General features: G+C 41.4%; 1 protein-coding gene across 1 annotated transcript in view; it reads left to right on the top strand.

The window, feature by feature from the left end:
* Nucleotides 1–5,283, top strand: part of LOC118424734 (ubiquitin carboxyl-terminal hydrolase MINDY-3-like) — a gene marked incomplete in the record, with an annotated part of 12,920 nt that extends 7,637 nt beyond the window's left edge. Inside the window, 7 exon segments of the mRNA XM_035833455.1 lie at nucleotides 276–346; nucleotides 616–696; nucleotides 964–1,036; nucleotides 1,509–1,581; nucleotides 2,057–2,144; nucleotides 2,527–2,601; nucleotides 3,039–5,283. Coding sequence (XP_035689348.1) covers nucleotides 276–346; nucleotides 616–696; nucleotides 964–1,036; nucleotides 1,509–1,581; nucleotides 2,057–2,144; nucleotides 2,527–2,601; nucleotides 3,039–3,191 — 614 coding nt within the window.
* Nucleotides 5,284–10,670: the final 5,387 nt, after the last annotated feature.

Raw genomic sequence — 10,670 nt, 5'->3', positions numbered from 1 at the left:
CTTATCTTTCTCCACTGTGCTCTGCATCCATTCCTATATCACTTCCTAGATCCTACTTATCACTTCAACATCTGACCTATAAGATGTAATTTATTGTCTACTGCAAAAAGTCAAGATTATAGATAATATATTGTAAACTGGGGGGATGGGTCAAAATTGTTATGAAATGAAAAATGAGCCAATATGTTAATTATATAAATCATCTTAATAATAACTCCCCTTTTCCTCTATTATGTTTAATCTGAGTATTGAATATTTCTATGTCTGTTTTTCAGAACTTCGAGGCATTCCTAGACAGGGAAAGGTTGGGTTCCTAACACTGTTGGAACACCTGCGGTATTGTGAGGTAAGGGGAGCACCTTAATGTATTCTGTCGAGATATTGTGACCTTCGTCTGAGATATCCCGTATGCTATGTTTTTTTGTGAGTGAATCAGATAAATCTGACAGATATGCAGCTTGTACTCCTCAGTATAAACCTGGTGTGTTACGCCATAAGGCGGTTTACTGGGTATGCAATTCAAACACAAAAAAGAAATGAACTTGAGCTGACATGACTTAACTTTGTGCTATCAAAATGGGACCATCTAATGTAACTTTATTTCTTCCCCCTCAGGTTGGCAGCTACCTGAAGAACCCAGAGTTCCCCATCTGGATCCTGGGCAGTGAAACTCACCTTACTGTGCTCTTCTCAAAGGTGGGAGCTCTTTCCTGCATTTGTAGTACTTAATTTGTGGGTAGCCACTCCTTGGAGAATGGCATGTTAACTGTTACAGTTACTGATACATGTACATTTGTACATCACACATGGACATACATGTATGGCATGAACTTATACAATAATCAGTGCTGCATATTTGTTTGTAAACAGAGGGTCAATGCATTTGATGTGTTTGTAACATTTTATAGGAAAGAATATTGTATTTCTCATGAGTCATGACACACTTGCCTCCTCCCCCCTCAGGAGATGACATTGGTAGCTCCCGAATCCAGAGATGCAGAAGCCAGAAGGATATTCAAGAGTTTTGACCCAGAAGGTATTACAACATCTTTGATACTTGAGTAGCTTGTGTAGTCCAGTGGCTAGCTGGACAAGTTTTGTAAACAGTCAGGCATTTCACGTAGCATGTGCTGATGACAGAATGACGAAAGATAGCAGCTTCTCTTTGAAACGTTTGATCAGTTCCAAATCTTATCCAGTTGCTTAAGTTGTGTTTTGTATATTATTATCTGGATGTCTAACTTCTAATATCTTCATTGACAAACAATACAATTTAAGCCATTTAATTGCACACTCCATTTGCCAGTACATTTTGTGCAATTATCCAAATGGTGGAACAAAGTGAAGTTATTAAGCTGGACTGGACCAAAGGAGTTTGGGATTCCGTGCAATGAACAGAAGTGTGCGATTACCTGTTGTGCAATTAACTGGCTTTTACTGCATATAAAAAGTGAATCCATTTCTCAAACATCTGTAACTACCTCCTCCCCCCCCCCCCTACCCCCCAGGAAATGGTTTCATCTCCACCATCCTGCTGGGAGATGTGCTGAGGCAGTTGGATCTATGTGCTGAGGAGGAGTAGTGAGTTTACATTATATGTACCTATCTCTGTCTTGGTATATCATATGTATAGTGGTGAGTCTGCTTAACCGGACGGCGGTGCAACGGCTGGGTGGGAAGAGTGTTCGCCAAGTCATGCCAAACACATTAAAAGTGGTACATGCTGCTTTCTCTGCTTAGCGCTCAGCATTTGAGAAAGATTATGGAAGTTACACCACTACCAGTGGACTAGCCCCCTGCTGTAGTGATTGCACAAAGTTGTGCTAGGTTTTCTTCTTTCTCATGCTTTGCTCAACAAAGATTAAAAATCTCCTTCAAGGAGGATGGAATACAAACAATAAGCTGGGATGACTTAAGTTTGTTCTGTCAAATGCTGTCTAATTTTGTGACTACTATCATTGTTATTATTATCATTATAACTAAAGAGCACATTTTGTTCGATCAAAAGTACAAAATGCAAATGTAACCTAACATTTATGTCTGTGCACCTTCCCAGTGTGGATATCATGCAGAAGAAACTGGACTCAGAACAGCTGGGGATTATTGTACTGGAGCAGTTCATGCAGGAGTTCTTTGCTAATGAGGTAAGTTTGGGTTTGGGGAGTTAAAAAAACCTAGAGAAAAATATTCGAATGAAGACTCATCTGTGTTGTTAGAACCCATTGTTGAAAAGTTTGAGCTTTGTTCCAACACAAGGAAGACACTGAGAACTTTCTGCCAGTCTTGCCCACCTTCATCAGTGACTGATTCACTGGGCGGACTTTTCGGAAGTCAAAAGTGACATCAGGAGCGAATGAAAAGTGTTGGAAATCTACCGCCACTTTTGATTCACTCCTGAATGTCTTGCCTGTGTTGGAACAAAGCCCAAACTTTGTAACTAGGGAAAAGCATATTTGGACCACGGTGTGAGTAACATTCTGTATTATATATACTCAAATTTGACCTTTAATTTGTTTTTTTTCACAGGAGAAGTCCCCCATTCCAGAGTCTTTCACAGTTTACCATTACAATGGGCTGAAGAGATCCTCTAACAATGGAAAGGTAAGAAGTTTTATATCTTGTATCAACTTGAAATGTAAAGCGTCTAACACAGTGCCCTTCAAGTATGAAAAACATCCAACTGCTAATGTCCCCTCCCCACTTTCTTGTCTGCCCCTCCTGTCCGAACCATGCACCAAAGAAGATTTGGAAGCTCTGACCCCCAGAGGAAGGGAGTGTGTAGAGTACTGGAGCAGAAAAGTGTAGTGATAACACGAAGAAAAAGAAGAAGACTTTCTCTGTGTAGCACTAAAAGGTGTAGTTTGAGTGAATATCTCAAGGGGGCGCTACTGCATGGTACCTGATATTTGTGCAGGGTCATTGCGCACGTCAGTCACTCGTGGTGGAAGAAACAGAAAATAAGGGAAAATGACCATAGCTTGGCATGATTTCCCTCTGTTTGGTACTAGGTACTAATGGCCTCTCCTCTTTCCCTAAAGGTACAATACCAGGAGGGGAAAGCCATGATTCAGGAGCTGGGAGAAGTCAAGTGTGTCACAACGGACAACTCCGCCATCAAAACCTGCCTAGCGACCAAGTGGCCGGGGGTGGAGGTGCTCTGGGACAACGACATCAGCCCCTCGTTGAACTGAAGCACATTCACACCAACATGTAGCGTTTAATACGGCACGGCAGATTCAGTCAGACCCAGGGAAGCGTATGCTATGCTTGTCATCAGAGTGGGGTGTGCCTGTAAGATAGAAAGAAGCACTGCATTTGTGCACAGATTCGCAATGCGATGTGGTTCAGTGAAAAATTCGAATCCTGCATGTCAAATGCGCTAAACAACCATTAAAAAGAAGTCTTTGGAAAACCGTTTTACCTGGAAGAGAGCCATTCTTGAACCATACTTTACCCCCTATTTGACACTGAATAGGGATGCTTTTCTTCTCTTTAGTGCACTAGAAATCAAATGAGAATTAAACACAGAATCATGGCCATATTTTGAAGGAAAAGCAAAAAAGAAACTGAGAATATGCTTTGGAGAAAATTTACCCATAAAATATAGAGATCAGAAAAAATGTCCCACAAATTATACTTGTCACAATGGTGAAATATTGGTCTATCCAATTTTTGCAGGTTTTTGTTTGGAATCACCAGTTTTAGATATTGTAATGTACTCTTTTTACATTTTTGTCTCCAAAACAAACAAAAAAATTCCAAGAAAAAGTAAGCTAAGATAAAAGCATAGTTGAGCACTTTGTTTTGGTTGAGACCTGCATTTCAGTATTACATTGTGTTGTTGATGATTCTGTTATTGTTATTGTTAACTGTTTTGTTATGAGTTGTAAGTTGTAATGTAAGGGATCAACATACTACTTTGATGGTGCTAAAAACTGTATGTCCATATATTACTTGTAAACAGTATGTAATGTTTTTGTACACAATCTTGTTTTGTGTTATCTTTAAAGAAGGGAAAAAGTGGTTTTGAATGTCCCATGCACTCACTTTCCAGTTTCTGTACCTGCAGTTTACTTTACACTAATTCACCTTTATCCGCAGGGTAACCTATATCTGTTGTCTCTCAACTGAGGGCACTTACCTTTTGTAGGGACATCAAGTTAATACACGGCGGTTTCAAATGGCAACATTTTCATAATTGTCTAGTTTGAAACCAGTGCCCGTCAACATGGTGTCCATGAGTACCCTGCTTTAGAAACAACGGATATAGGTTTCCCGCGGATAAAGGTGAACTAACGTTTCATGCAGAATGTGTAATCCAAACAGTGAATACAATAATGTTGTACACACACGCTCACTTGTCATACCCAACTTGGCTGTGTAAAAATGTATGTACATATACTAAGTTGTACAGCAATATACATGTAGACTGTTTCTTTTGATACAGTCTATGGTGGTAGCTATCGGGCCGCTAGGCTGATTTTATGGATGGGTTCTGCATAGATGCTTGTTAAGTTTGGCCGGTTCGTCAAAAGGAAACGAAATGAGTATCATTTCCAGAAATGGGCAAGAAAAGTCTATCTCTGACTTCTTGTATAGATTGTACAAGATGATAGAATGTCATTAAGTTTGAATCCAGCCGTCCAAGCAAATCAGCATGTTGTAAATGTAAAAACAGAAATCAGTTCGAGGGAATTTTCTGCACTTGCATGAAATTTGAGCTCTCCGGATGATGTCGGATACTCCCCTCTATTTGATTTCTGTTGGTTTTCACCACTGTTGTACCACATCTACATGAAGCTGGTTTGAAATATGTAGATTACCTCCCTCTTTGAAATGTCATAAATAGTCCATTTTTGGAAGAGAGGATTGTAGAACAGATTTAAACTTAAAAGTTTATTGGAACAATCGTTAAAGAACGGATAAGTCTAACTTGAACATTTTCTACACCCCGAAATTGCCACACTACCGGTACATCTATTAGGCATAACGTTAGTTTTATTTTTGTGTGTACAAGATGCATATTACCAAGTTCATATCTAAACAAGGTCAGTTTTACTGAAGTCTAAATGTATAATAGAAAATGTACTAGCTGGAAAGCAAGAACAATTTTGTTGGACTTATTGAATTTCAATGTTAATGTGTTATTTTATCAAGCTATGCCCCTACTGTATCCTATATCTTTGGACCAATTGTCATGTCCCAGAGCTTCTTTTCTTCCATTGTTTCTGTTGAGTTTCAGTTGTCTGTATTTGACTCATTAAAACTCCATACACACCTGTATGTTCCAGTTGTAATGCTGTATGATTGCGAAATATTTCTTTGCATTGAAGTTAACGTGGATGATGTGTAGGAGTCGATGGTGTAGTTTGAGTGAATATCTCTAGAGGGCGCGACTGCACGGTACCTACTATTTGCGCAGGGTCATCGCGCAGGTCAATCACTCGTGGCGGGAGAAACAGAAAATAGGGAGGGAAAACGTCCACAACTTGGCAAGATTTCCCTTTTTTCCACCACAATGGCAACGGAGAGCGCAGTTTGGAACTGGGATCATACGAAGGAAGCCTTGCTGAAGCTAGAGTGTCTTCTAAAGTGTGGAAAATGGTAAGGAAAGCTTTCGAATACGATTGTGTTTTTGTTGTCGCGTTCGCACCAAGTGTACGAAAGATCTACATATTTTTTCGCGGCAAAAGAAATAATTTGCCTGCTAGATAATCATGTACTCTACAGTGTCCCTTACATGTCTACCCTGTTACATTTCCCAGTGGCCACCTACTGACGGAGCCGTGCTCTCTCGGAAGCTGTGAGCATCTTTTCTGTAGGTCAGTATCCTTTCACAACATACTTATTTTATAATCTAGTATTCCCCTACGTGTTCCCGGATTATGGGCCGTTCCAAAAAAAGGAGGGGGTTGATACAGTCTTCATACTCCCTGAGTCCTAACGTATCAACCCCTGTTTCCTGTAGCCCTACCGCTTCAACCCCCACCCCAACAGCCTAGCAGATAGCAGTTTCCCGAGTCTTCATAGCAATTTCCTCAGATGCATGGTACAAAAAAAAACAATATAATTTCCACTTAACCAGACTGCTGCCATGCCCTGACCAGCATAAACATTATCTAAGCTTTTTTTTAAGTGTTAAGATAATGGCTTTACTATAAATCCATTTGATATCACAGTCAGTAATTGTGATATGAGATAAGATAACATTACATGTTTGTATTCGTTGAAGGTCATGTGTGTGGCAAGACGTAGGGAACAGCTGTCCGGTGTGCGACATGCCGGCGTGGGTCAGAGATCTCCAGACCAACCGGCGACTGTCGACACTGGTCAGTCTGACCGGTCAGCTACGGGGAGTCCTGGATGGGAAGACAGAGGTGGAAGACCTGGAGGACAATGGTACCTTGATACTGTATTTCTTGGAATTTTTGCCTTGGTTTTATGTTTGCAGTTTTGTCAGTAACCCCCTCATCGTTAATTTAAAACCACCCGTCTTCAACAGTCAATTAAAAGTCTTTACATTTGCAGATGTGGGAAAGACTGGGGAAAGTCAAGAAGCATCCGTCGACCATCCTGGGCAGAAGACAGAAGAGACTTTGGTACAAAATGCAGACATGGAAATTCAGGAGCAGGAACTTGAGGAAGTAAGCACTGAAAAAGACCACAAAGGTGTGTGGAAGAAATGACTGATGATCAACCATTTGAGGCAGACCACAAAGGTGTAACAGAAGATATGCCAGATGATCTACCCGTTCAGGCCCTTCTAAGGGCCAAAAAGACAACTTTGAAGGAAGCATCTCAAGAAAGTGTTGCAAAAAATCCTCCTATGGCAGAGGACTTCCCACAGCTTTCAACACCCACCAAGGATCAAGATAAGAAGGCCACCAAGAAACAGGGTAGCAGCAAAGAGAAGCGTCAGGTGACCTTGAGAGCAAGGACAAAGAAGAGTTATGCTGAAGACAACGACAGCTCCGAGAGTGAGAAAGAACAGACAGAAGAAGCGTCTAAATCTCCCGATCCTCTTTCAGTGTTCGACTTCCACGGGTCTCCCACTCGTAATAAGAAGTCCTCCAAGAAGACTGGAAAAAAGCTGAAGAATCCAGCCATGTTCAACTTCTGGCCAGCACCTAGCCAGCAAGGTCAGCAGAGGTCGGGTCAGGGGTCGGGTCGGGGGTCAGGTCGAAGGTTCAGGCGGGTCACAAAGGAAGGACTAGCGGATAAGAACCAACAGTGGGGGTTCTCCGACTCTGGAAGGAAGAAGAAAGCTGAGAGGATGTCCAGTCCTCGGAAGAGCCAGTTAGAGAAATTAGCCAGGAGGGTTTGTATCGCAGAGGCAGGATAAAGAGGGAAAATGTGCAGAAACGAGGAATGAAGAAATGAAAGAAGCTCAAGTAGAGGAATACACTGATCGAAAGAGGAATGAGGGAATGGAAGAAGTAGAGATGAAGGGGTTAGAGGAAAATCCAAAAACTGAAGGAATTGAAGAGGCAGTTATGGAGGAGCCCAAACAGGTTGACATGTCTTTAGATGATGAACAGGCCAAAAACTCAGATGCCTATGAAAGGACAGATATCTCCAAAGATGCTCTGCCTGTCCAAGAGAAGATGGGGCAAACTGAAGAGGAGATGCCAGAAGGACATCTTCAAGGTGATTGTGCCACACTTCAAGAGGATGGAAGTAAAGAAGGAAAAGAGCAGGTTGGTACTGAAGTAGGGAACACTTCTTCACCTGAACACATTGAGATGCCACAGGTGTTAAAAATGGAAGAACTTCAGGAAGAAGACGCTTCTTCTCCATCAACAGATACAGGTGAAGAAACAGGTAAAAAGAAAAGGAGAAGTGGAAGACTCAATGTCAGAGGTAAGAGTGCAGAGAAGGTTGACACCACCTCTGGCCCATCATCATCCACAAAAGGGAACACTAACTCACCTGAGGTCTGTGAGACTCCTAAAGCACACAACAAGAAGAGGAGATCCCCAACAGCAAGGAAGACATTTCTCCCCAAAGAAGAAAATGACAGCACACCCTTAAAGAGAGTTCACAAGAAAGTCTCAATGAACACTGATAGTCCAAAAGAAGCCAAAGAAGACGGTGCCAGCACCTCAAGGAGGAAAAGTGTTGAAATCCAAGACAAAACAAGAAACATCACAAAGGATGGTAGCAGAGCCAGCTTATCCCCTGTCAGCACACCACAACGTAGGGCAGGGTCGAAGGGCAGAAGGTCATCAGTCCTGACCCCTAGGGGTCAGAGATCGAGTCCACGAGGGTCACCAGGTCATGTGATGAAGAGGAATGTGAGAGGGGAGACACCTCTGCACCTGGCAGCCATTAAGGTCAGGAGTTACCACCACTCCTAGTAAACTTTCCTCTTCTTAGGCTAGGTTTTCATCTTCCTAATGTGTTAAGTATCTCAATAACCTTTGATGTCGAATGGCTGAGTAGCTAGGCTAGCAGACACAAGATCGGGAAGTCATGGGTTTCATTCCTGGCTAGATGTTAGGTCCTACAGGACTTTCCTTACTTCACCCAGCCAGGTGTAAAAATGGGTACCTGACTTTGGTTGGGAAGGTACATTCAAAAGGCGGTGGAAGGAGAGGGGTAGGCTCTACCCTCAATACAGTATCATGCCAAGTTTTAACAACTCACTGCCAATGTATGCTTCCCTATATATACTATACATCAGGTTCCTCTAACTTGTGTTACTGATTTGTCCTTTCAGGGTGATGCAGAGACAGTTTTACAGTTACTACAGGAAGGTGCTGACCCCAATGTTAGGGACAATGCCGGATGGACCCCATTGGTTAGTAGCAGGTTGAAGTAGATACAAAGTAGTACAGTATTAAGTCATAATGTCCAATGTTTCTTTCTGCAAATCTATCTATTCAAATCAGGGCTATCTCCAGCTTTCAATTTTTTTTTTTCATTTAGCTCATTATTCGCAGCCCATGTTGTTAATCTTAGTTCTTAAGTCTGTCATTTGCAAAAGTACCTTTTCTTCAATTTCACATCATGAAGTTCATGGACAGGGTGAATTTTTCTCCCTACCTAGAAGCAAATTCCCTTTTGGGAAATTTTGAGACAGCCCTGATTCAGATCTTTAAATTGTAGGTTATCTTTATGCAAATTTAAATTACATATTTGAACAAGTTTCAGAAAAATATTTGTTACAATTGTTGATCTTTTTCAGTGTATCTACTACATAAAAATACGTTTTCTCTTCCTCCCAGCATGAGGCCTGTAACCACGGCCACACCAGAGTAGCAGAGGTACTGTTGGACCACAGAGCACTCATCAACACCACTGCGTTTGAAAATGATTCTCCCCTGCACGACGCTGTGGCCAACGGAAGGGTGGAGGTTGCTAGGTTACTGGTGTCCAGGGGAGCTTCATTAGATGTCAGGTGAGTTGATGACTAAAGTCCGAGGGAGATTCAGTAAATATCACAGGAATACTGAAGCAATAGCAGAGTACTTGCTCTGCGTGTGTTAGGTTGCTGGTTCGATTCCCTGACTCATACTTAAGACTTGAAAATAATGGTACATACTGTTTTCTCAATGTATGTAACTCTCACTCTCAGCACTTATTGTAAAAACTATGGAAAGCATCCACTGCTGTTAATTTTACTCACTTTATTTATCTTAAGACAGTAACATACACTCAATCTATAAGCTAGTATATTTGATTTCAAACTGTGTGTTTGTGTTGATATTTGTCCCCCTCTTGCCCAGAAACAAACTTGGGCACCTACCTGCAGACCTTGCCGTTTCTGAAGCCATGAAGGAAGCTCTGAACACCAAGCCCCTTCACACTCAGCCACAGGTAGATACATGTACATGACAAAACATGCTAACTTTTTGGCATTCAATACCACAACTCTGCATTCACACAACCACAGATAGCAAATGCTGTCTTCAAAAGCCTTTCCCTAAATTTATGATAGAGTGGAACTTGTTGCCACCAAGCACTCTATCATAGAGCAATACTTGTAGCAAGGGTGTTCAAAGGTAAGATCACAACTTCAATATGACAGATCATTCAGTGTGAGTTGAATAAAATTATAATCAGTTACTATATTGCTGTGTGCCTGCAAAGCTGATTTGTTGCCATGAACAGCAGTTACAACAGCTATTTACTATTAGATCTAGATAGATAAAGATAGAAAGGTGTTATTTTTTCCTCAGAAAAAGTTTAAGTTATTGAAGAGTCACTTTCTTCGTAGTTGATACATGTATATCTTAAAGGTTACTTTTTTTTTTAAACATTTTACCTTGACATTGTCTCGGCACAAGTTTTAAACAGTAATTTTGATGCCCTAGGTTGTCATGACAACAAGCAGCCAGGTTGGACAGGTCGTTGCCTTGGCAACGGGACTGGACACCAAACAGAGGGAAGCGCTGGAGCAGTGCATGCTGGTCCTGGATGGGAAAGTGGTAAAGACATTCAGTGACCAAGGTGAGAATACCATTTTTGGTACAATAATACTACAAAATGTCCAATTGACTAACGGTTTTCTTTTCTTCTTTGTTTCACTCAATGTCATACCTGTTCATTCTCTGCCTACGCCTCTTTCTTCCTGCATGATAGTTCTATCTAGTCCCGATGACTGGGACACTTGACCATATCACTTCTCAGTTTGCCTTTCTTTACTGTGGTTTAAAAGTGATGATGTG

Source organism: Branchiostoma floridae, chromosome 10, assembly GCF_000003815.2.
Source record: "Branchiostoma floridae strain S238N-H82 chromosome 10, Bfl_VNyyK, whole genome shotgun sequence".
Classification (NCBI taxonomy): domain Eukaryota; kingdom Metazoa; phylum Chordata; class Leptocardii; order Amphioxiformes; family Branchiostomatidae; genus Branchiostoma; species Branchiostoma floridae.
The sequence above is the reverse complement of the archived record's forward strand: the minus strand, read 5'-3'. Positions and strand labels throughout refer to the sequence as shown.